Source organism: Electrona antarctica (assembly GCF_951216825.1).
Source record: "Electrona antarctica genome assembly, chromosome: 17".
Classification (NCBI taxonomy): Eukaryota; Metazoa; Chordata; class Actinopteri; order Myctophiformes; family Myctophidae; genus Electrona; species Electrona antarctica.
The window spans coordinates 31,669,711-31,695,937 of NC_136798.1; the positions used below are offsets into that span (position 1 = coordinate 31,669,711).

General features: G+C 43.9%; 1 protein-coding gene across 3 annotated transcripts in view; it reads right to left on the reverse strand.

The window, feature by feature from the left end:
- Nucleotides 1–389: 389 nt before the first annotated feature.
- Nucleotides 390–26,227, reverse strand: part of LOC306940377 (MAM domain-containing glycosylphosphatidylinositol anchor protein 2) — a 388,778-nt gene continuing 362,940 nt past the window's right edge. For 2 of the 3 annotated variants that reach the window (XM_079525427.1, XM_079525425.1), the window contains exons 15-19: nucleotides 22,205–22,366; nucleotides 9,314–9,444; nucleotides 8,808–8,904; nucleotides 2,330–6,030; nucleotides 390–2,296 (exon numbers count right to left, since the gene is read on the reverse strand). In XM_079525427.1, coding sequence (XP_079381553.1) covers nucleotides 5,942–6,030; nucleotides 8,808–8,904; nucleotides 9,314–9,444; nucleotides 22,205–22,366 — 479 coding nt within the window. In that variant the 3' untranslated portion in view covers nucleotides 390–2,296; nucleotides 2,330–5,941. Of the gene's footprint in view, nucleotides 6,031–8,807; nucleotides 8,905–9,313; nucleotides 9,445–22,204; nucleotides 22,367–26,227 lie in introns of all 3 variants that reach the window. The other variant, XM_079525426.1, reaches the window with a different exon arrangement.

Consider the following 26,227-nt stretch of genomic DNA (forward strand, 5'->3'; position numbering starts at 1 on the left):
TTCTGCTTCACAACAGACCAAACATGGGTCGTGAGTACTGCTCTTGTAGATCGGCTATTTCTGCCAATCACTGCTTTCAAATTCCACGTCCTCCTCCACCCCAACCTCCTCCTTCCTCGATTCTCACTCTTCCTTCTGTCTCTATTTCTCTAGGAACCATTGGTGGGCAGTGACGGAGCAGAGACGACCGACCGCTCCTCGAGTAGAGCAACGATGGCCGTCAGCTCCCGAGACTTCGCCCCCACCCAGAGTCTCGCCCTAACCTTTGGTTCCTCATTCCACATGCATCTAATTTCGTTACTAGTGAATAAGTGCACAGTCCAAAAAACATGACTTCTTTGACACGGAGCATAAAATATTCCTTTTCTTTATTTTATCATTAGTTGCAGATATGGCACATAAATGGGTGATAAATCCAAAAGGAATACCGTGAAAAAGAAGCCGGATCATACTGTATATAAATATAGAGCACAAAACAGAGAAGAGCGACAGGTCAGGTTTTGTTGTTGGCACAGTACAAGTTAAATAACATCGGCATACAACATCCACGACAGCCCTAACAGTTTGGGGACTGCGTTACTGTACACAGCAAGATGCTGTCCATTCATAACTCTGAGAGCATAGGAACGTAACCACTTTTTGGTTACGTTCGTGTACTCTCGGGAGTTAAATTACCACTGAGAAACACAGTCAGTGTGCTCTCCGTGTTGCTCAGCGTCAATTCAACAGCGGGCGATTTTCAACAGCGGCGACTGTTTCCTCTTTGTCCTTCACGTACAGTCAGTCTGTGCTGATGGCAAAAACAAAAAAAAAAGTCTTGGCAGGTGGGAACAAGGTCTTTGTGAGTGTACCACATATTGTTCCCACCCACACTGTGATTTATAATCAGAGCAGGCGACAGAGAGAGAGAGGGGGGGGGGACAGAGAGAAGACAAAGCCATCAAGGACTCTCAGCAGCAGAGCAAGAATTCAAGGTACCAAAGAGGGTTGGGTGGGGGAACGCTTTTGTCCCGTCTGTCGGTGCCATCGATTGCTGCTTCTCTCAGCGAGTCAAAACTATATATCATATATCAATTTCAATATCAATATCAATTTTGATATCCAGTTTGATTGAGTCGACAAAAGTGCTGGAGCGTTTTAAAAGTAATCTCTTAAGCCGCCATATACTTCGTCGCACAATAAATGCCTGAAATAGCTGAATAGGTAAACATCTTCGGGCTGAAAGTGGTTAAATCAGAAGATATTGTCTCTGTCGGGTGGACGCCTCATTATGTCCAAAAACCAAAACCATTCAAATTCAAAAGTAGCAGATCCACACGCTCGAAACTTGTCGCGAGCTTGCGGATCTGCTACTTTTGATGCCTTTGTGTGACACCGTAGTATGGCGTAGGGCGTTAATTTATGAAAAAACACAAAGAGTTAGAATATGGAGATAAGAGATTTCTGCCCGACTGCAATGATAAGCTCCCGAGTCATTTGGTCCATTAGTTTTGTTGCTGCCAAATGAGTGTTTACGCGTACCATGACGCGTTCACTCCCCATTCTTGGCAACCGCCTACTCTCTGCTGAGTCCAAACCGAGAAAGTAGGGGTGTCGACGGTGATAATTAGGGCTACCAGCTGTGATGATATATCCTGCTTGCGAGACTGAGCGCTTATCTGGAAGGGATAAAGTGGCGTGGGAAAAAACGGCACGACGTGACACAAAGCCCTTCTTAGCACGAGGACCGTTTCCTCTCAGAGGGAAACGTCTCGGCGAACTCAAATCCAACGGTGACGAAAATAAGAAGTACTGTACTGTACGGACTTTGGCACTTATCTTCATGAGGATATAGCCAAATAACAGCTTGGATATTTAATCTCCCCGTATATTTTTGAGCAGCGTTAAGTCCATGCTTGATTCAGACATGGATGTACCGAAGGTGTCCCCGCCGGCCGGCATCAGCCGGATGCCTGAAAGGCTCTCGATCGACACGAAAAACACATAAATGTACTGTTTCTGAAAACGTTACACCTCCCACCGCTAAGAAAAGATTAGCCTTCTCGAAACAAAGACATCGTATTATACCCCCTATCCCTTTCACTTACATTTACATTCATCGTGATCTGGGCATTGTGTGGCAATGAAGAAAAAGGGAACAAAATGTAGGGTCCTCAAATGAGATGGTGGATAGCAGATAATATATGTCTCAGTTATAACATCGTATAGATAATGATCCAATAAAAGGATGCCCTGAATGCCTATCATTCTGCTCTGTTTTGCTTTGCTATGTTCATCTTCTTTACATGTAGGCCACCTATTGTACACCGTTATGCTCACACATGTACACCTATTGTACACTGTTATGCTCACACATGTATGCGACCCACTCCGACCGACCCAGGCTAATTATGCAGAATGTATGCTCCCCTCGCTACCCAAAGCATGGACAAGCTTACAACGTGTTGCGTCGCCACGCGCCGTAAGCTCGTTGATCAGGTATTTTCAAGTGACGCACGTGGCAAACGTACAATGAAGCATCGATCAAGGTTTTTACCCTGAACAAGGGCTACGTTTCTCCACAGCCACTTCAACAGGAATACCAAACATATTTGTATTTTCAACCGGCCTCGTCGCCAGTGACTTTGGATCGGTATCATTATATTAACACAAGTGGCCAGTTTTGCTTTTTTTTCCCTCCGTCATATTTAAAAAGCTTGACTGGTGGGAGTAGGTCACATATGTGCAGATACTGTATATATATACTGCATTTATTCTTTTTATTATGTCAAGACCTTATGTTGTGCTTCCTGTACTCCAACATAAAACGTTTACCATAAACCTCTGAATAGAACGTCTTCTACATTTACAAGTTATACAATTTACCAGGAATACACAGTATAATCCCCAGTTTTTTTTAATTAGACTCCACTCGGTTTGAATTGAACGCTAAATCTAAAGCCTCTTGGGCGTTACCTCAACAGGTTAAATCTTAACTCTTGGGAGTTTAATTAACGTGGTGGTGATTTTACTGTGTGCGTTTACTTGGTATGCTTCCATCGGTTTTGATACGTCAGCGATGCAAAGGGAGACAACAAGAAGAGAAAGTAAGTTAAGTCATTTTCAACAAAACAAAACAAAACAAAAAACTGAAAAAAACAAAAACAAAAAATAAACAAGACAAGTCCTCAAAACATCATATTTTTTCATAACCAACAATGTACGGAATTTTTCATTTTCTCATTTTATCTTCGTTTTTTTTTCTCTCCTTTTTTTAACAATAGATTTTTAAAAAACCCCGCTGGTTAAGGTTATGGTTGTCAGGTAGATCGTCCACACAGTCTATAGCTTCACAGTTTGTGTAAAAGCAGAGAAACATTCTCGCTTGAGTAATAAAATATCATGACTATTATTATAAGGATCAGTTTTTTAGTTTTTTAGTTTTCTTTTCTTCTGAATCTTTTGTTCTCATAACGTAGCATATAAATGGTGGAGGTGGGTGGAGGAATATGAACTTTTAATGACGTGCTCCTATAGTCCCGGAGTCCTCGTCTCCCCGCCTCCTCCCTGTACAATGCCACGTTTTATTTTATTTTTTATTCCATAATTGTTCCTCCTCGGCATGTTAAAAAGCATCCTTTGCCGTCGCAGGGAAAAAGTGGAACCGCGGGAAGAGGAGTGAGCAAAGCGAGGCGTTCATTCAATTCTTCGTCCAACCTGAACGATCCTCAACCGTCTCTCAGGAAAAGAAAAGTGAAGTAGTAGTAGTCCCGGGGCCTTGCTTTTACAGTCGCCGTCATATTTCGTATCCCCATTCCATCCCATGTGATGGGGGCCTACCCGCACTGTCTGATTGGCTCTCCTCACATTTAACCACTTAAACCCTAAATACTCCGTTGACCGGCGTCCCACAGGGGTCTATACCTGGCCCCCTCCTCCCCCCAAATGGGACGGCCGGAGCTGAGTAGGTTGAGAGGCCATGAAGGTCACCGCCGGTACGCCTCCCAGTCCCGCCCATGTCCACGCGTCCCTGAGCAAGACACTTAACCCCTAATCATCTGAGCCGCCATCAGCTGGGTGCTGATGGCCAAACTCCCCCCTCCATGGGATTAACAAATTGTCTCCTGTCCCCAAAGCTCTTGGACCAAATTAGCCAAACTTCAAGCTTACAAACATGTCACAACTGAGCTTCTAGATTGGCTATTTTTGCAGAATGTTTGCCTATTATTATTACCTGCTCAGAATTGGGACGCTAGGTTTTAAGTGGTTAAACCACACTTCATCGCGCACACACACTCACACACATGCGCGAGTGTGAGCAACATCCAGGTGCAGCACAAACCGCGTTCCCCCCTTCTGAACAAGCTTGCCTTCTCGATCAGCACTTGTGGGGGAAATAGTAACATGTAGAAAATAGCCCATCAGTGACAAATTTGCAAATTTGATGTTAATCAACAAACACCCTGCAGGCTCACGACTCGGATTGTATTCTGAAGGCACTTTGTTTCATGGCAGAAAGTGGCTTCTAGGTTCCAACAGGCCGACCGCCCCGTCTGGGATAGTTTGAGGCAGGACTCACGTGTGTGGAAAAAGCCTTTTTACCTTTCCACAATAGGGCTGGGTAATTAACCGAAAATACTGTATATCTCTGTGACTCTGTGTGACTGTTTGAGTCGGGACTCTCATAGCATGAGTTTCCACCTTTCCACTAGGGCCGGGTAATTAACCGAACATACGGTATATCGAAACCCACATTTAGACACTCTAGCCGACTGTATCTTGCTCATGTAGGTTAATCGAAAAACCGAGATTTCTTTTTTATTTCTTATAGATCAACGAATCAACAAGAAAAAAAAATCGAATAGTTATTTTATAATCAACTTAATCAATTGGTCTTATTAACCACTTAAGCCCTGTGCTATACTTTGTCGTAGCCTACAACGGCATCGTACAAAAATTGCGAGCCCGTAATATTTACAGCACAGACCTTGAACTAGTACGAGTGCGGTGTACAAAAAAAGGGTATAAAATAATCGTTCATTAATCGCAAACGAGGCAAAAGTTTGAAATAATGGTGATATTGATTTGACTTCGTATCGCCCCCAGCCCCATCCTGCTCAATCTGTTCTCTGCCTCTTTCTTTTATCGTCTGTCTTCTCCTCTGTCTCGGCCTGCCGTTGCCTGCTGATTTCTCCCCCCACGTGACTGCTGTTAATTTGTTCCGTTATCAAACCTTCAGTTGGCCACTTGGACTCGTGAGCACAGTGTTGAGAGATACATAATAGGCAGCTACATGGGCGCACAGGGCGGACGGAAATGAAGGTGTCCTACAACACGGCACCGAGCAGATCAAGACATGGTACGGTTGTGGCGTGATGCTGGGTGGCAAAAAAAAATGTGTTGGTGATTGGTGTCTGTAGCAAGAAGATGAAGAAAAAGGTATACAGAGAAAGGTCTGATTCCGTGGGTTTTTGTAAGGTATTTCCATTTTCAAAAAAGTTCAGCAGTGTCTCGACCCGTCCCCTCCCCTCGCCTTCCAAGGAACATGTTCATACCTGTCAAAATTGTTATTGTGCTTTACAAATGGTCCTCCTCCCCCTCGATGCTCGGGGAACTGTTTCACCAAAGTCCAGGTTTTTGTTTGTCGATGTTACCCAACCTGTCTTTGTGCTCGTAGCGATGTCCTGCTCCCAGACGAGTGGCCGTCTGGAAAAAAGAGGTCTCTTAAAAAAAAAAGAAAAGAAAAAACATTAGCGCATCTTTTTCTTTATTACTTTTTGTGTTTGTTTGTTTTTTTCTTCTGTTTTATAGATTTTTTTCCCGGTCCCTCTCACGGTCCATTTCGGGGTCCTCGCCGCCTTCCAGAATGCGTGACTCTTTGGTGATTGGATGCAGAGGGTGCTAGCTCACAGACGTCGGGTCTGACGGTTCGCCTCCGAGACGACGACGACGCACAGGAGGGTCACCTCTGGCCTTCCAGCAGGGTCACCACCAGGGTGACGCACAGCAGCCATATATGGGCCAATGTGGGCGGAGCCGTGGATCTGCTATCTAAAGACGGGAAGGGAAAAAAGAAAGTGTCATCCACATAGAAATGAGGGTTTCCTTCACATTGTTCAAAGCAAAGCAGAGCAAAGCCCTTTACATCTGTGGTTCCCAACCTTTTCTAGATCGCTTGAAAGTGTCCGTGGCCAAAGCGGTTTGGAGGAGACCGGTTAAAGGGGAAAACCACCCATTTTCAACATTTTAATAATACAAAAGTTCCCCTATTCTGTGTTTCCTAGAACTGGAGGTCTGAAAAAAATCCTTAACATGGTGAAACACATCTTGATGATGTCATCAAGATGTGTTTCACCATGTTAATTTTTTCCATAATTACAGTTCTAGGAAACACAGAATGGGGGAACTTTTTTATTATTTCCACACAACAGCTCTAAGGTACATTAATGACATAGTAAAATGTTGAAAATGAGTGGAATGCCCCTTTAAGGGTCCACTTGTTATATTAGAGTTAAATAACACTGATTATTTTTGACAGTGTATATTGGAGTCCCAGAGAGAGTAAATGGGGGTCCATACTCCATGGTCTAATGCACATCAAACTAGGGGTCCTCCAAATAAAAAATAAAAGTTTGAGAATCACTGTTCGAAAAGGATATGAAAAGGTACAAAACACTTATCCTGGGATTCATAACTGATTCGTCATGTTCTTTTTTTCTCTCACTTTTCAGTGGCCATATACGAGAGAACTATTATTTCAAACGTCAACTCACCAGGTCAGGAAGTGATGTGAATTTGACACGCACGCACGCACGCACTCACGCACGCACGCACGCACAAAAAAAAGAATCCGGCAAATGGAGAAATTCTGTCTGAATCCCAGGCTACAAAATACTCACAATTCCACGTATTATTCGCCTAGCATCAACATAACAAAGGGCTTATTCATTTCAGCAAAGAGCCTGCCTCACAGAAGAGCAAAGAGCCTGCCTCAGAATGCTCGCTCTGAGGAAGGCTCTTTCCCGAAAAAACACGTAAAAGCGTCTGATGTGAGCCAAATAAGTGGGGAATTGTCAGTATTTTGTCCTCTGTGAGTTGAATTTTGAGAAGCGCTACGCCGCTACCTGTTTCATAGCTTTGCTGTCGGGGCAGAAACCTCTTATCTCCATATTTATTTATTTTTTGTAAATGAATGCCCTACTTCATCCCACTACAGCATCACACAAAAGCATCAAAAGTAGCAGAACCACAAGCCCGAAACGCAACGCAAATTGACATGTTTCAAGCTTGTAGATCTGCTACTTTTTATATATTTCTGGACATATGAGGTTTCCCCCCAACAAAAGATTGCTTTTTGGAATATGTTTACTGGATTTGTGGGGTTTAACACTCCACCGAGAATATTGTGCAGTTGAATCGTAAGCTCTTTTTTCCCCCCTAACTTAATTCTTTTGGGGCTGTTAGCTGCTTTTATAATGGGTTCTCAGTTTTTTGGAATACATTAACGAGAGAAACAAAATTATTTCAAGACAAAGAACTTTAGACAAGGGCTAGTTTTGCTCACTTGACGATTAAACACACCAGTTATATATTCATATAAAGCATTCAACAACAAAAAAAGATATTCTACTCTGTCTTCCATAGCAGTTGTTCTCAAACTTTACATTTCAAAGAACATAACTCTGAGGATAAACAAATGCAACCAAATGTGGTTCCATTTGTACACTATAGAGTTACAGAATTGTAAGGGTCCATTGAGATCCCTGTCAAGGAACACAGGGATCTCACTTTGAGAACCACTTTAGTTGCACAGTATTGGTGGAGACATGGCGAACACACACACAAAATGGCAATATTTATTAACCACTTACACCCCAGCATTTAAGTTGCGGGGATAGCTTTTGGAATCTTTTTTTTCCTTCTTCTTCCGCCACTTTTGACAACCTGTATTGCCATGTCTGCCTATTATAAGTGACTTATTTGTTTTCTGTAAAGTTGGCAGGTTGCGTTTTTTGGGGAGCCCTGTAGTTGCTTATTTGGGCTTGTTTCCTAATGTTGTTCACCCTAGAACACCAAACACATTATGAAAATTACAAATACATAATTGTCCGGGTGAAGATCACCCCCGATCTTCACCCGGACAATTATGTATTTGTAATTTTTTTCATAATGTTGCTATTGTCTGAGGTGGGAGGGTCTTTCAGTACCTTCATGGTGCTCAGTGACATCATAAAGGTAGGTTTGTTTCCCTGTCCACATCCCTGTTTTCTTTTTCTACAGACAGGTGTTCGGGGAAATTTCACCTGTTTAGTGATAGATAGTTCCAAACTCCATTATTCTTTTTTTTTAGCCACCACAGGACCCACAACGTGTCCAAGATATAAACAAGATATATTTACCCAGAAAATACATTTTGTAAACATGATCCTAGGTTCTTTAGTTATGGGCCGTTGAATATAGCTTGTTTTGACCAAAAACGCGATCTGGGTAAATAATCCGAGATACATTTATTTTTTGAAATCTGATAACGTGGAGGTAGACAAAAGTCACTTCTAGTTCACATCACGTTGGTATCCGTCTCCTAGCAACCTTGCATCATTCATACGTTGGTGAAGGGCGCCCTCTAGCATAATCACTGAAAACACGCCATTGATGTCCATGGCAGTCAATGCGTGTTAAAACATTTCATGTTTCAATATTTTTCCAAATAGAGTGAAAATGTTTGCTGTATAAGGTCCAAATGAACCACAGTAGTATGGCAGCTGTGGGCCTCCAACCCTCCAGACAGAGCCTCAGGGGGAGGGCAGGGAGAGAGGGGGTCTACTCACTGGGCTGGAGGTCTCGACATTCCCCTTCCTCAAGGGTCACGTCATCGATGGCAATGTCCCCTTCAATACCGGGACCCCGGATACCTTCCAGTACCACCTAGAGAGAGAGACGGACAGAGACAGAGAGAGAGACAGAGCCAGAGAGAGACGTCAAGTTTTGTCCGAAGTTGGCTGTGCTGTGGACATTGCTTTTGTCTTTATGTTTTTATGTACATATTGTTTTGTTTGTTATGTCAAATATATATTTTGACATTGCAGAAGAATGCAGAAGCCATGATTAGGTGGAGGCAGGGAGCGTCACACACACACACACACACACACACACACACACACACACACACACACACACACACACACACACACACACACACACACACACACACACACACACACACACACACACACACACACACACACACACACACACACACACACATCTGCTGCTGCTGCTGCCTGTGTTGTGTGTGATTGATGAGGTGAGTCTATTCGCGGTACTTCCGTCTCACCTGGAAGGATGCTGTGGGGTGGATGCTGACTTTGGCCTGCCTCCAGCGGTCACCTTGGTTACCAGTCAGCGACCACACAGGACCCTCGGAGGTTGTTTGGCCCTTCTGCTTCAGCAAGGCGTTGAGCGTCCCTGTAGCAGAGAGAGAGAGAGAGAGAGAGAGAGAGAGAGAGAGAGAGAGAGAGAGAGAGTGGATGTTATGTTACACTGCTGCAAAGCGGGCAGAGACCTCTTATCTCCATAGTTTTTGTTGTAAATTAACACCCTACATACTACAGCGTCACACAAAAGCATCAAAAGAGACGAAATACAGATGAGGTTACACACTGTTACACACGCCGTTGTAAAACACTCAATAAAGTGGTGCATGTATATACAGTGTATAGTGCTTTCAAATGTGCATTACATTATCTCTCTCACACACACACACACGTTTGAAAACACAGGTCAAACTGATACGTATAGATTTGGAACACGCTCCTCATTCAAAACTTCATCTCTCTCTTTAATTAACTTTAACTCTCTCTCTCTGTTCCAAATGTATATGAACTCCTCTGCATGCATTCAAAGCAGATCTGGAGCGCCATCAAAAGGTTAAAAGTGGGTCATAATGAATGCATGCATTTATTAATTAGGTGGCTCTGCGAGCAACGATTAAGTAGTCCTCAGCATTATAATGCAGACATAATAATGGAGTCATCGGTGCCCATACCCGAGGCGGGGTTGGCGAAAGGGCCTTTCTGTGTGGAGTTTGCATGTTCTCCCCATGTCCCCTAGGGTATAGGTACCCTCACAAAAAACATGCAGTAATCCTGGTCTCTAAACTACCTCACCCTGGCCAGCCGGGACACTTGATGGAGGAGAAAGGAACTGGTCGGAATGAAGTACAGTTGGGTGCCACCGATATTGTCCCTTATCATTTGACCCTGACCTAAAAAATTTAAAAAAATCCTTCTAAATCCTCAAGTTTTCTGAAAAAAATATTTTCACGATTTTTCAAAAATAGCAGACCTACAAGCTCGTAGCGCGCCACTCGGTGGCGCGCTATGAGCTTGTAGATCTGCTATTTTTCAATAGCTAAATTATAACATAATGTTTAAAACACCAAAAGGGGTTCCCGCCCAAAATGGGTTAACTGTCCTTTTGCGCAGATCACGCAAACCTCAGCAAAAAGAAAAGGACAATATCGATGGCCTCCAACTGTACACGCGCTATGCCCGACCGGGGAAACTCCCCCCTGACACAAACCCCTAAAGTATCTTAGTATCTTAAGAAATGCAACCGTCAAGTCTGGCTGTTTTCAAAGCCATTTGAAATTAATTTCTATTTCTATACGTTCCATTCCAACCCTATTGGTTTAAGCATTTCAGCTCAGAGCATCAACAGTGATTATTACATAGAGCAATCGAGGCATGCTTCACCAGGGAGGTCATTGTGAAACATTGCATAGAAAACATTCTGAATTCCTCTCTTACATGTGGAAAATAAACATAACCAAGGAAAGTTTGGTATTCATCTTAATGCACATAATACAGTACAATGTACAGGTCTTTCCATTCCAAGGACCCCTAATCTCTTGCTGTTGCTGCCCCCACCCCCACCCGTTGTGAAATGGCTTATTTTCCTTTAAAGAGTATGAGCTTGTAGATGAGCAATTTTCCAAAAACATAATTAAAATCAGGTTGAAAGTGGCACAATAATGTTATGAATTGAACTGTAGGCCTATATGACCTACCCATGTCTGCAGGACATTGAAAACCACGGCTTCTCTTGCTGAATACCTCGCATCCTACAGTATAATCCCTATGCCACCAGTAGCCTATACTAACCAGTAACAAACCTTCCCCCAACGATGCGTACGGAATTAGCCCAGATTAAATTAAATTACATTAAATTGAAAGAGAGAAAACTATTTCTGAAATAGCATTTTTTCTTCATTTTGTGTTACTATAAAGATGAGACACACTATAGCGTTAGGTTGAAACGCATAAGTAGGTTAACAACCGGAACATATTGCCTTGTAGCACAGGAGAGTTGTGTTAAATCCTTTGAAAACAGGACAGGGAAACAGAATGGCTTTGATCTTGTTTTGGCAAAAGAAAGAAAGAAAGCATTCACAGCATTTATCTCAGGTTTAAAGGGAATGTGGTAAAGGAGATGACAGTGTCCCTTGTGGCATTGGCTGGGGTCCGACTGGGGACAGGGGTGTGTGTCCCCATGCAGTCACAGCCAAAGTAGTTAACGGAGCGTCACAATCTTAATCGCGTTTTCCATTTACAGTATATGTTGGCTATACTAAAATAGCATTTGCTATTTTATTCTCTCGTGGCTCAAGTCCGATTAAGTCGCAGTACCTCTGTCGTTTTATTTATTTTACGTCTCGGGTTTGAGAACGGAGCTTCCGTATTCCTGGAGTGCGGAAGCCCGGAAGGTGAGTGAGAGTGAGCTTTCTACAAGCTCAAAACGTGTGTCTTAGTGCCAAGTTTTGAGCTGGTAGATCTGCTACTTTTGATCAAGTAGTAGTGTCAGTTTACAAAAGAAAAAAGAAACACAAAAAGTTTCATAATATGGAGATAGGAGGTTTCTGCCCGACAGCAATAATATGCTAAATCCCATCCACATCACATTCAGAGTCTCATTCTAGCCTTTTTTTCTTTCACTGAACCAGGCCTAAATCGTCTACAGCTATAATGTGCATGCTCACACACTTTTCAATGTGCTTAAAAGGCATAATCATTGTTGGGGCTATTATTTTCTAATTGCTTTATTAAATAAAAGGACAGCTTTGCAGAGTTTTAATCTAATTGCTTTATTAACTAAAGGGCAACTTTGCAACGTTTTTTAACTTGAATTACATCGTTTTACTGTGAGGACGAGGAAATTGTGAAGTAAGACTTCACAATGCATTCTATCTCATCGGCAAACGCCTGCTCCACGGTCTGCCTTGGGTCTACTACAGCAGTGCTTTTGAGAATGCCAAATTATAATACAGGTTCTGTTTTTCACATTATTTGTATTTCCAGCATTTAGAATGATCTCATTTCCCTAACGGCGTTAAGCTGATCTACAAGCTCACACCACAGCGCGCACACGATGTGCAGTGAAGAGCCTGGGACGTGTTGAACGTTGTCCCCGGATGTTTTAGGGAAGGTTCTGACAGCTTCCCTATACAGATATAGCTGATCTGAGTGAGCGGAAGGGGTTGTAGGTTTGAATCAGGCTTTGAAGATATGGGGGTGCCATACCTTTGGTTGCTTTGTAGGCCAACATTCGAGAACCACTGACAAAGAGACAACCAGGTGCTCACCGAAGAAGTAATAAAAATAAGTTAAAAAAAATAATAATAATTCCACGTGACTAGAGAACCACTCGCCCCAATTTGACACACGTTCCACACCACCGCAGGGAGTGCAGTGCCCGGTGTCAAGTCCGTCGGCTCGCTGGTTGTGCAGAACCAGCACAAAAGCCTCTGCCCAGGCTCCGGACAGGGCCCAATTCCAGATCACCACTAGATCTCCATATATGGAGCTGGCCTGTTCTGATGGTTGATCACCCTCCAACGGGCACTGATCACCCCTAGATAGCTGGCCTGTTCTGACATCACAATGGTGCACGACCTCGCCCTTTAGCCAATTGATCACACCTGATCACCCCCCAACGGGCACTGTTCTAGTCAGATAAAAAAGTTGGAGATCCGGGCACTCAGAGTTAAAACGGGAGAAGATACTTTATTAAACCAACATGTTTCGACCTATAACGGTCTTTATCAACCCTGATGAAGACCGTTATAGGTCGAAACATTTTTATATTTACAGCTGTGAGCGGCTCTAAAGTCTAAAGATTCGCAGCTGTGGAGTTTGCGCGTGGCCCCCCTCTGGGACCGGTGAGGTGCAGTCACTGCCAGGTTGCCCCTCTGCTGAGCGCCCTCCATCAGCTTGATAAGGGCCCCCTCCTCCCCTCCCCTCCGCTCTGATGAGAGCGGTGGCACAGGCTCAAAGGGACTCTTCTGTCACCAAGCCTACCTGCGACAAGGTCACACTTAATTAGCCGAGCACACTTCAAAGTTTGCCTTTGGAGCCCGTGTCACATTTGTTTACAGGATTAAGTCCCGCAGCACCGCGGCACACACAAAGCCAGTCTGTTAGGAGCCCTGGCAGTGGAGTTGTCCTCTTGAAGTCCTCCCCCCTCCCCTGAGGTATTGTACAATCAAAGGTACCCCACATTGCTATATTTCAACCGTATTTCTATTTATTTAATTTTTTCCACAAATGTCACCGCCACATGTGTGAAAAAAGAATGGCGCTTTTCTGAGCATATATAGCGTATGACTTTGCTGAGGTTGCGGTGACACTGACACAACCGATCCAAAAACGCAATTTTGTTCAAAGGGAGGGAGCGTCGAGGCAGCCAGCTCAGCAAGTTTTCCATCCCACGTGCTAAACACTCCGACAGGGAGATGAAACCGTGGGTCATGTTCTGTTCGAGTGCTCATCCTTCGCTGGAGATTGTGCTGTCGTGAGTGTGCCACACTGATGGGTGTGTGTGTGTATGTGGGGGGGGTGGGGGGTGGAATGAGGCGCTTTCCTTCCCTCTCACACACGCACTCTCTCATAGAGATCCATTGGTCAGGCCAGTGTACTGAACCAGTAATGAGGCACCTTGCTGAGCCGAGGATGCATCAAAAACGATGCTCGGTATGGTCGCCTCCTACGCTTGCCAATCGCCTGGCACCAGCAGACGGGCGTCGTTCCTTCCTTATTCCTCAGTTGACCTCAGAGATGGACACCCTGCTGAGCTGGCCAATGACCTTGAACCTTCGGCCGATACCTGTACCCTGATATCCAACTCTTTCTGCGGGGTATAGTAAAAATCAACGAATCGACGCGAAACAATCTCGTCTGGCTAATCACTCTTTATTCGGTATTTGACAGTATTTTTGAGCAATGCTCTCTGTGTCTCAGAGTTACAGACCTGTAAAGGTCCATTTGGAACCCCTCAATGAGACCCTGGTGCCTGTACTTTAAGACCCACTGCTTTAGACTAAATGCATGAAATGCATTCATGCTTGCCCCGCTATTCCACACCAGTAGGCCTACGGTTTACATCTTGATTAAGAACAAAAATAACAATAAATAATCCACGAGGGAGGTCAAGAGTAATAAACCTAATCAGGAAGACTTAAATTAATGAGGAGCTTTAATGGACCGCTTAAGTGTAACATTCACTAATCACTGGTTCTTAAACAGATACTTCCAGTCCTTGATTACGATTGGCTGAGTGCCGTTGTAAAATACTCAATAAAGTGGTGCATTTATATATAGTGCTTTACAATGTGCATTACATTCGCTCGCTCGCACATGCGCGAGCGTGCAAAACACACACACACACACACACACACACACACACACACACACACACACACACACACACACACACACACACACACACACACACACACACACACACACACACACACACACACACACACACACACACACACACACACACACACACACACACACACACACACACACACTAGAGGTTCAGTGTCTTGCTCAAGGACACATCAACACTAGCCCAGGGGGAGCCTGGGATCAAACCGGGAACCTTCCCATTCCCCAAAAACACCCATTTGGACAACATGTATCAGTATCACTCCGCCAACGTAGTTTACAATATTCACCATAACGTTCATGTATGTATTACCGATATTCCATGGATGTTATATGCAATATTTTTCAACCTTTGTATGTGCAAATACAAAATCCATAAACCAATACCATTTGGTACCTTCCGTGCATCGTCCTTGTTTGTGCAGGCAGTCGCAGCCTCACATGGGACAACGTTCTTGTAGAAATGATTTGTGTATTGAACTTGTTATTGAAAACTGTTTTAATTGGTTCATGTCTATGAACTTCACAGTGCCATATTTGGAAATATAACCGTTTTAGAAAGCCCTGCAAGGCCGGGGTTTTCCATGATCTCAGAACAGCAAAGAGCCACTCCTCTCCGTTCTGTGCCTCGCTACGCCTCTCAGCCGCTCTAAAACCCACTGCAAACCACGGGCCTCTCGAGGCGTATTCCTTTGATATCAAACGCTCCCGAAATCTCAACACAAATCCAACATTCCTTTAACTGACAAGAAGAGGAGTGAATTCCTCGCAGACCAGGAGAGGTGCCGATGCTAAATGAGGCATCGGGCCTCTGGTGAATGTGAGCCGGGCTTCAAGCCCTTGACATTTAGCCCATTCATCATAACATGCCAACATCTCCGGGCCTGGGCTCCACCACAGACCGGGAGGGTGAAGGAGGAAGGGAGAAAGGGAGGGCGGCTGGCGATCAATCTGTGCAAATTGGAAATGTCATGGCCTGCTCAACCTCGGCAGGGAGGCTGGAGGAGCTGCTCGTCTTCCCCCTCGGCCCCGGGGCAGAGGCCCCCCCACCACAAATCCACAGCTTTCCTATCCTCACATCCCTCACCTACACCTTCTGCTCATTCTTCTCCTTCCACGTTCACCCTTCCCTCCACCCATCCCATCCCCCATCGCCCACCCTGGCCTCCACCCATCATATCCCATCCCAAATGGCCCACCCTCCACCCCAAGGCTCCATCTGGGTTCAGCTAGGATAGGGATGCAGCAGCCCCTTGAACCCCTAACCACTTAAACCCTATGGTCAGCTGGCGAACCGGACCTGCGTTGCTTGCAACTGTACTCGGATCACTCACCCCACCAAATCCCTGCGCGAAAATTATTTTCCGTAGGGATTCTTTTCCGTTGACTACCAATTTTCACTGACAAAAACTAAACAAACAAACAATATATTTCAAACAAATATTTGACAATTTCGTCAAACTGTTAGGGAGGGACTAGTGGTGAAGAGATCCAGTAGAATTAAAAGACAAGTAATTTTATGTTTGGTTGTGCTTGGATGTTGAACTTTGAAAATAGCAGATCTACAAGCTCACAATGTGTGCGACACGTTGTGAGCTTGTAGACCGGCTATTTCCGGCATGCAGCAACATGAAAAACATCCATTTCAATGACACCACGGCCCGCCAAAGATAACATTTATAAAACTAGACTAAAAGGCCATCCCTTGCGACTAAGAGAGTCCAGCATTGTTTTTTATTCATCTATAAAGATCTAATTGGGATTTCACCTTCTTATTTAAACTCTCTTTTACAATGGAAAACTATTTCTTATCATACACGCTCTTAAGATTATTTGATGCTTGAGACCACACATGCCATGCATGACACTTTACAGACACCTTGGAACACCTTACAGACTTCACTCAAGTACAGCTCTCTTCCTTCTCTAGGTCGCTTTCAATTGGACATACTGTATCAACTTTGGTAAATTGTACCTGTTTTAATTGATGTTGCCTCATTATGCGATGAAATGTTCCTTTATTAACTTATTTTTAGAGATGTTCCGATACTGTATCTGTATCAGAAAAGTATCTGTATCGGCCCTTTTGGTCATATCGCATCGGCGAATATGCCAGTCTAACCACCGATCCGACACAGGGGTAAGGGGTTGATACTATGGCAGGTAAATAAAATGTTGGGGCATGTGTAGTTTGCTTTGAAGTTGCCCAAACTGCAAGTGCACGTTTGAGTGAGGAGTCTGCTATTAACCGTTCCCGTCCGTAGGACGTAGCCACGTCCTAGGGAATCCAATCGAGGGATGCATTGGATGTGTGTACACGTCCATCATAGGCGAGGGGAGAATATTCTGAATTTTTTCCTTTTTTTAATTTTTCAGTCAGACACTCGGCCACCGTCCTTTGCTTTTCAGTCATATTAGCTTACTGTTCACTTAGCTGTTAGCGTTTCAGAATGAATGCCTCGTCTCTCCTAAACCAGGGCGCTCTCCGTGGTTTTGATCTGATGGATATACTAAGCGCTTCATTTCTGACTTCAACATGCCTCTCGTTCAAAATAGGAACGCTTATCATATAAATGAAATCGGCAAGGTAGGCTAGCAAAAATATTTCTCTGTTTTTTTAAAAGCGGCCATGTCTTTTCGGCATCCCAGAGCTTCTATTTTGAAGGAATCCCGGCACTGATTGTGTTTTAACAACACAAGATATATAAAATATGTCATTTTCTTTTTCTTCTTATTAAAATATTATTCTATCGGCATCGGCTAACACAGAAATTGTGGTAGGCTATCGGGATCGGATTTGGGAGTGAAAAAAAGTGTATCGGGACATCCCTACTTATTTTATTCATCTATGTTTTTTTTCCTTTGTCCCCCCCCCCCCCCCCCCCATTTTTACATTGTATTATTGTTGTGTTTTGTTGTTGTAATCTCGGCACCGCTGAAAAAGAGGGTCCCAGGCCAGCCCTCAGTGTGTTCTCCGATAATAAAATAAAGGTTGGAATAAAAGTAAACATTTCAGGTGATTTTATTCAAAAGACTACAAAACTAAATCAAAATTTGCTGTCAAAATCAACACTGCACTGAACGCACTGTGCATCATGGTAGCAGTACTGTTGTACAGTACCAACCGCTGATTTGAAATGTTTATTTTGAATAAGGCAATTTAAAAAATAAAAATAAGAATGAAAGCAAACAATTTTTTTTTCTTTTTTTAATTGCATATTCAAAAAGGAGTGAGAATAAACGTAACTTAACGCTCCTCTAACTCTATCTTCTCTCGCTACGCTCGCCAAACGCTGTCTGTCCAAACCAAGGGGGCAAGCAGACTTTCCAACGTTGAAGCTCTGGGTCCTAGTGGTAGGAGGAGGGACTACAGGCGGACCCGTGGATTCATGACCGGGAAACCCCGTGCAGCTGGGCTTTAACGTTGAGCGCTCGGTTGCCCTACGTCACTCAGGACCTCAAAGTTGAGGTCCTGGGAGGGACTTCCGGCAGTCTTCCGGGTGCTTCAAAACGCCACTGAGCAACTTCCACTGACATGAATAGTTGGGGGGGCGGAGCTTCGCGCCAGTTCAGTCTCTATTATATATATACTCGATGGTCCAAACCTATAGGTCACATTGAATTTAAAGATGGAGTGCCGCGATTTTTTTCGTCAGGTATTATTATAATATAAAGGAGGAAGAACTTTTTCCAAAAAGTGTACAGTTTTTGTTAAAATCATGCTTTTATGTGGACACGCCCACCAGTTAATTAAGTATGCCTGGTTTGCCTGGTGGGTGGTGATGGGTGGTGATCCACCTGAACTGAAGCCGCACCCACAGCTGTAGTTGTATGATAAAGGGGGAAGGGTTAGGGGAGGGGCAGATAGTGTGATGTCATTATATTACTGTTTATTTCATTGGCCCGTTTGACTGTCAAGGGTCCAGCCTCCAGGAAGAAACCCTAAATACAAAGTTAATACACCATTGCACATAAAAAAACGACTCCAGGGTGTCTAATGAAGTACTGTCACCTCATAGACACATGAAAAACTGGAAAAATACAAAAATTGTGGCACTCTTTAACACCGGGGCGGTATGCGTGTTGTGCATGTACAACATGAATGCAAGCATATATATGCACGCACGGACACAAATCATTATCCATCATGCTTGCGCAGAGTACAACAACAAGGCAGCATTTTTCAAAGCACTGTATTCTAACCACTACATTAAAAACACTACAACAGGTTTACCAGCATCCATCTTCTCTCTGTCAATCTCTCTCTCTAGTCCTCTACCGTAGTTAATGATAGGAGAAGAGGCTGACACTGAGAGATAGCCACGGCTGTATGGGCCTGCTGTTTCTGTACTAGAGATCCAATCTGGCTCCCCTGGTTCACACGTACTGCACGTACGGACGCACGGGCACGCGCGCACGCGCACACGCACACGCACACGCACACGCACACGCACACGCACACACACACACACACGTTTGGATTACTATGGCTGTGAGGACATACAAACTTTTGGTGAAAATACCAGATCTACACGCTCACAACCACTCGTGCTCAGGGCACCCCCTATAGTTATGCCAGTCCCACCGGGGCCTGTGGGGGGGGGGGGGGGCCCACTCCTACGTATACCCGCGGTGTGATGAATGGGCTTTCTCTCTCTCTCGGTCGCCTTCTGTCTCTCTCACTCCCACAAATAGTGCGCGTAATGATACACCTACTGTGTGTCCTGTGTGAAATGTGGTACATTGGGAGGTAAAGGTGAGACACTTTAAAAAAAAAAAAAAAAAAGGTGAGACACTTCAACACCTCCCATCTTCACAATAAAGTTTAATGTGAAGGGACGACCGGAAGATGGGAGGTGTTGTCGCCGCAAAGTTGTTGGCAGTCGAGTCGAGATGGCAGAGCGTGGAATTGACCGGTCAAAACAAGTTGTATCAATGCAAGTTAAAATATGCCAAGGCTTACATGCACTAGCACAAGGGGCCTGTCCTAAATAGCTTGCACCAGCTTGGACTTGCCGACAAACGGGCATTGGTTAGACATAGCATTGGTCCGACTGGATTAAGGTTGGTGAGGGGTGCGTTAAAACGACCGGATTAAGGTTGGTGAGGGGTGCGTTAAGGGTTGGGAGAGGGTTAAGGTTAGGTTTAGGTGTGCTGCCCTGTGGGAGGTTAGGGTTAGGGTGAGAGTTTGAGATATCGGACCAATGGTAAGTCTAACCAAAAGCATGCACCCGGACTTGCACGCTACCACTGATGGTGCTGTGACATGTTGTGAGCTTGTAGATCGGCTATTTTTTGGTTTAATATATAGGGAAGACTGAAACCCCAAACCCTAAACGCCCAATTATCCTAAACCAAAACCTAATCGCATTCCTAATACTAATCCTACAACTCCACAAGTCATACTAATTTAATCTTAAAAACAGCCATATCCTCACAATGTCTATTTCTCAAGTTGTACTAGCCTACACCAAGGGGACATTATTGTTGCCCTCATAAGTATAGTCACACACGCATCTAGTCCAAGCATTAGTGCCAGTGGCTAAGTGTCCTGGGTTGGACACAGTCTCTCATGTCCATCTCTTCCAATGCTCCAGGGACAGTCTGTAATTCGGCCCATTAAAAATGTAAAAGGGTCCATTATCTAATAAGATATTTTAAGAGATCTTTTACAATGTCCATTTCTGCTCAGCAGATACAGGTTTCGACACATCGTTTTCTCAGTATAGGCCTATAGGAGTTACGTCCTCAAACGTCTTCATCCCTGAGAACCTGAAAGAGAAATGTCTCTCAGGGACACAAACTTAGAAACACACATAACACGGCCAACGTGTTGTGAGCTTGTAGATCAGCTATTTTCAGTTATTAGTTATTTTGCGATGAAAGAGTAGGCTATTTGAAGTGGTCAAGATGTTACACAGCCCAAAAATATATATATCAGGTGTACATATTACACCTTTAATTTCACAAAGTTAAATAGCATATTTATTGTAAACAACTTTTTTTGAGACTCCTACGTGACAAAAACATATCACATGCGTGGAAGCAGGCAACTTGCAACCACTGCACTTACTGTACGCAACTGCAGAGGGGGACAAACGCATGGGGATTCTTGGGGAAGTGACCGTATATATATATTATCATCCGACACATTTTACCGCGTTTGTTTACATGCCAGTAGCGCTCGTTGACTGTGTTTGTTGGGTTAGGAACCGGGTTACATTGACAACGATATCTGCTTTGCTACTATTTTCATTGGTTGGTGTGATCCAATCGCCGAAGACTGCCGCTTTGACAACGTCCATCCCAGAAACTGCTGCCGTGGGAAGGGCTTTCAGTCTGAATAATGAAGTGAAACGAAATGAAAATTCCGGCTGAGTGTCAAGGCTAACGACATTCTGCTGAGACTCTTTTTTTCACAGGCACATACATGGGGAAGAGAGCCGTTACTTGTCTTCAAAAGTTTTTTGGTCAAACTTGTTCTGAGAAAGTCGTTTCTCTTTTTCCCAGACAAGAAGCCCGAGAGGGGAAAGAAGATGAGCTTAGTTCCAAAATATCTGTCAGTGTGCTGGTGTACTCTTAGCTACAGGGAATCAGATTTTTCCCTTTGCTTTAAAGAATAAGATCAAGTCTTCTTCCTCTTTCCTCCCAGATGACCAGAGGACTCTCTCGTTGACAGCTTCTTCTTCCAAGAGTAACTCGCTGAGAAAATGTGCAGCGAAATATACAGGTCACGGACGAACGAACGTGATTCTATGACAGTCCTTATCTCTAAATGACTCCCCATTTTAACATTTCAGTGTCGTGCGTGCCTTCGCTCAGACTGACACCTTCCTTTGAACGCTTTGACGGATTCTTTATTAGAGACGTCGCGGGTAGATATGTCACGATAACACAATGCAGTCGATTTTAGTCTCTCTCAGTAATTTCAATGAGAACAGACTTGTTTGCTTTTGTCGGGTACGGAAATGAGTTCCGATATGTAGCTAGTGATGACATTTATTCTTATAGCAACCACCCTCATGCATTATTTAATTCAAAATGTGTTCATTATCTTGAACGTAACCTCAGTAAAACTATGCCTAAACCTAACCTTTATTCCTAAGCTTAAATTCAGTAAAACTATGCCTGAAAGTAACCTTATTCCTACACTTAACGTAAGTAGAAAACTATGCCTAATCCTAACCTTTTTCCTAAACTTAACCTCAGTAAAACTATGCCAAACCTAACCTTATGTGGATTTCAGATGTACAGTACATACAGTACACACACGTACAGAATACACATGTACAGAGAGTCGGTGCATTTATTGTAAGATTATTATCTACAAGCTCACGTCGCGAAGTGAGCGTGTAGATCGGCTATTTTCAAATAGCCTATTTATAGGTTTTAAAATGGTTAAAAGGATTTGTGATGCTGTTAAACAAATTTTAGCAGGTGGGACCCCCCCCCCTGACTGGCGGTCCCCGGACCACCCTGTAATAAGAATAAGAACTCACCGATATGTTTCCCATACATGTGGAAGTAGAAGCCGAGGCAGTAGGCGGGTGGGTTGGTGATGCCGTACGGGTTCTTGGGAGCCACGTTGAAGAACGGACTCACCAGGCGAGCTTGGTCGCCCTCCTTCCGCGGCCGGGACGTCTCGATGTACATGTAAAACCCTGCAAGGACACGCACGCACACGCACACACACAGACACACACACACACACACACACACAATGCAGCAAACATCCTTTAGTTTAGATGATGAATGTCCGTTTTTCAGCGGTGTTAAACAAAATGTGCCTTTGTGTGTCTATTAGTCGGTATATAGCAGCACGGTTATTGTGGTTACTGCGTCTATACATCATACATCATCATCCTCATGATGATCAAAGGCACTGCTTACTTCAAACAAGGGGTTTAGCCTAAGACAACAACAAAAAGAAAAACATGCCATGTCCGGTTTACTTCCCATATTTGTGTGAAGTAGGAGACGCGAAGCAGGTTGGAGTCTATTATTTCCAATGGAAGAGTGAACTCACACAGCTTCTGAACCATTATTTAGCAGGTTGGAGTCTATTAAGAGCAGGTTGGAGTCTATTATTTCCAATGGAAGAGTGAACTCACACAGCTTCTGAACCATTATTTAGCAGGTTGGAGTCTATTAAGAGCAGGTTGGAGTCTATTATTTCCAATGGAAGAGTGAACTCACACAGCTTCTGAACCATTATTTAGCAGGTTGGAGTCTATTAAGAGCAGGTTGGAGTCTATTATTTCCAATGGAAGAGTGAACTCACACAGCTTCTGAACCATTATTTAGCAGGTTGGAGTCTATTAAGAGCAGGTTGGAGTCTATTATTTCCAATGGAAGAGTGAACTCACACAGCTTCTGAACCATTATTTAGCCCCACGGTCACTGAACTAAAATAGAGGACCCGGTCGTCACAAGCCACACAAACTTCCCAAGATTTTAATACTAAAAATGGCTCTTTTCAGAGATTCAAATCAGGTTATCAACCTGATTTTTCAGCCCAGCAACACACTCTCGCGGGAGCTATAGCACCAGTAAACATTGGACGTTTGCAAGATCAGCGCCAACTTAGAAGGCCTTGTCGAATGTGCACGTAGCATTTCGCCTCTAGTGGCTCCATTTGGGATGGCGTATCTTTAATAATTGAATGTCTTTGGTTTAACTAACACCGGGGGGTGTTATTGCTGTGTTGTCTTTACTCTCCCGACAGGCCTGTTTTCCCTTTCTAGCCTTTTCCCTGATTTGCAATATGCGAGTCAGTCAGGCTCGAACATTAAACACAACAAAAAGGTGGATGAAAAAGCTCTGAAAACAGAGCTTCCTGCCAGACAATCTGTGGGGCTGTTCTATACGAAAGAATGAGACACTGGCTGTCGGGTGGAAATCTCCAATGTCGAAAATCGTTCCTTTTTTATTATTATTTTTGAAACATTGTGAAAAAAAATTGTGAAAATAGCCGATCTACAAGCTTGCGAAGCGATGAGTTGTGAGCTTGTAGATCTGCTATTTTCACTACTTTTGTGTGACGTCCTTGTAGGACGAAGTAGGGAGTACAAAAACCATAAAAAGTTATGGAAATTTGGAGATACATGGTTTCTGGCCGACAGCAGATGATTTGTTGCTGAAAATCACAGGAACACAACACAACGGCCCTGATTACGTTTGATTGCTCTCCACCAATCTGCCGTGGATTCAGAATGTCCCATCTCACAATTGCTTTACAAGAAATGGTAAATGGTGCATTTATATAGCGCTATTATCCAAAGCACTTATACCTGTATACAGTAATGGAGGAGGAAACCATGCAAGGCAGGTCATACAGTATGTCTTAACTCATTGACCTCTCTCTTTTTTTCACCCCTCACACAACGGTGTAACAAATGACAATATACTCGCGCAGAGCAATGTGTCATATTTACATTTCTGCACGCAGGCACCATATCCAAATAGACATGACATTTGGGTAAAATTATAACATTATTCCTATTGCACTGCTGTCTCCTTTTTGTGCCTCAAAAGACCAGATCTACAAGCTGTCGACAGCCATGATGTGCGTTGATAGCGTGTAGGCCTATGTCTGTTATTTGTGCTTACATTGCAGTGCTGGAAGTCATGACAGCGCCGGAGCCGACATGATGCTAACATGTTAAAGTGATTTGTCTGGTTGATTCCGATAACGAACGAGACTCCGGCTTGTTAACTAGTTTCGCGGCCCCGATGTAATGGTGATGTATTCGGTGCCAACACAAACATTAAATTCTCTTCATTGTTAATGGGATTTAATGTTTGTGTTAGAAGATGACGTACATTTTCCCTTCATTGTCAATGGCGTTTTTCAAACAAACATTAAACCTGTGTATAGGAGGGGCTAGCGCCCCTCAAAAATATACAAAATATGTCAAGTTAGCGAAAGTTATATAGATTATGCAGAGCGAAACATGTTTCTTTCATTTCAAAGTTCTTTGTTTAAACGATATGAAGAAAGAAAGTCCCTGCAGTGAACGCATGCAACAGGAAGGGCGAGGCAGAGGCAGTTCCACTATGCACAGCAGACACATGACTTCATGTGTTTCTGTTAAGCCTGGGAAAACAGCTGCAATGCATTTGTGCAGCATTGTGTGCGATTCCATTTGTTCTGTTCAGTTTCATCAATTAATTTCATTGTGCAGGAAATTATGAATTACCAATGCATTTATAATGGATTACAATAATGTAAAATTCCCCGCACTCAGTAACACGTACGAAGAAGACAACTGATTCGTGCCTTCCATTCGCTCCATTCAGTTTCTGTAATATTAAGTATCGGATGCCATTCCCTTTAACACAATGAGTGCCGCCTGCTGGACAAAAGTGGTATGGCGCTTGGGTGCCGGTGATTTCAGGCTATTCCACTATGACTCGCGTCCGCTTTTGGCTTCCATCTTGGATGCTAAAGTATCAGCGTTAATGCTACCGAGCTAAAATAAGGCCAATCCTTGCTCTTGATAATGCCAATGTTCCAATCGCGATCACCGAACAATCAGAAATGACCTCCGAATGGAGAATAGTTAAAAACCACGGACAGCAGCGTTTCCGAGAAAAGAGCGTGCAAAGGCCGTGACTAAAACAGAAGCTAATGGCTATGTTGAAACAAAAACAGTGCGCCCTGACAACCGTGCATAGCAACCGGAGCAGTTCCAAAAATAAAACACAGCGAGGCAATATTAAAGCGATATCAAACGCCTTAAGACGAGCCTGCTCGTCAAGAGCGCCCGGGCATTGCTCAAAATTAATTAATCAGGACGAGTATACCTGTCAACGGGATCAAATGTGTGTTAAAGATCAGCATAAGATGCAGTGCTGTGTTCCGTGGCGTGCGTTAAGTGGTGAGACCAAAAGAGAAAGACGTCATTATTTATTGAAAGGAGTGCATGCATGGCCATAATCATACTGTATATGGTCGCAATCCCAATGCTTGCGTTTGACAGCTTCGGTGACAGAGGCAAGACGAACGCCCCCGATTGTGTCTGAAGGCACGTAATCTCAAAGACAAATCCCCCAGCCCTGTGCACTAGCCCTTCCCTTCCCTTCCCTTCCCTTCCCTTCCCTTCCCTTCCCTTCCCTTCCCTTCCCTTCCCTTCCCTTCCCTTCCCTTCCCTTCCCTTCCCTTCCCTTCCCTCCCCTCCCCTCCCCTCCCCTCCCCTTCCCTTCCCTTCCCTTCCCTCCCCTTCCCTTCCCTCCAGTCGGAATAATCAATTGGACTATCGTCCTCCTTGGTCTGAATTGGATATCAGATCATTAGAACGCTTGGAGGAAAAGTCGTGTCGCTAATGAAATCCTGTATTTTTTGTTCTCTTTTTTGGGTGGTTGGACCATTAGAGTGATTAGAGCCAATGTATTATTTAACTGAGTCAGCTGCTTAACCAGGCAGTAACCAGACAGACACAACCACTGCTTCTGTCACCTCCCACGCGCCTCACACACCACTCTGCCGGGCAGAAACCTCTTATCTCCACATTCTAATCTTT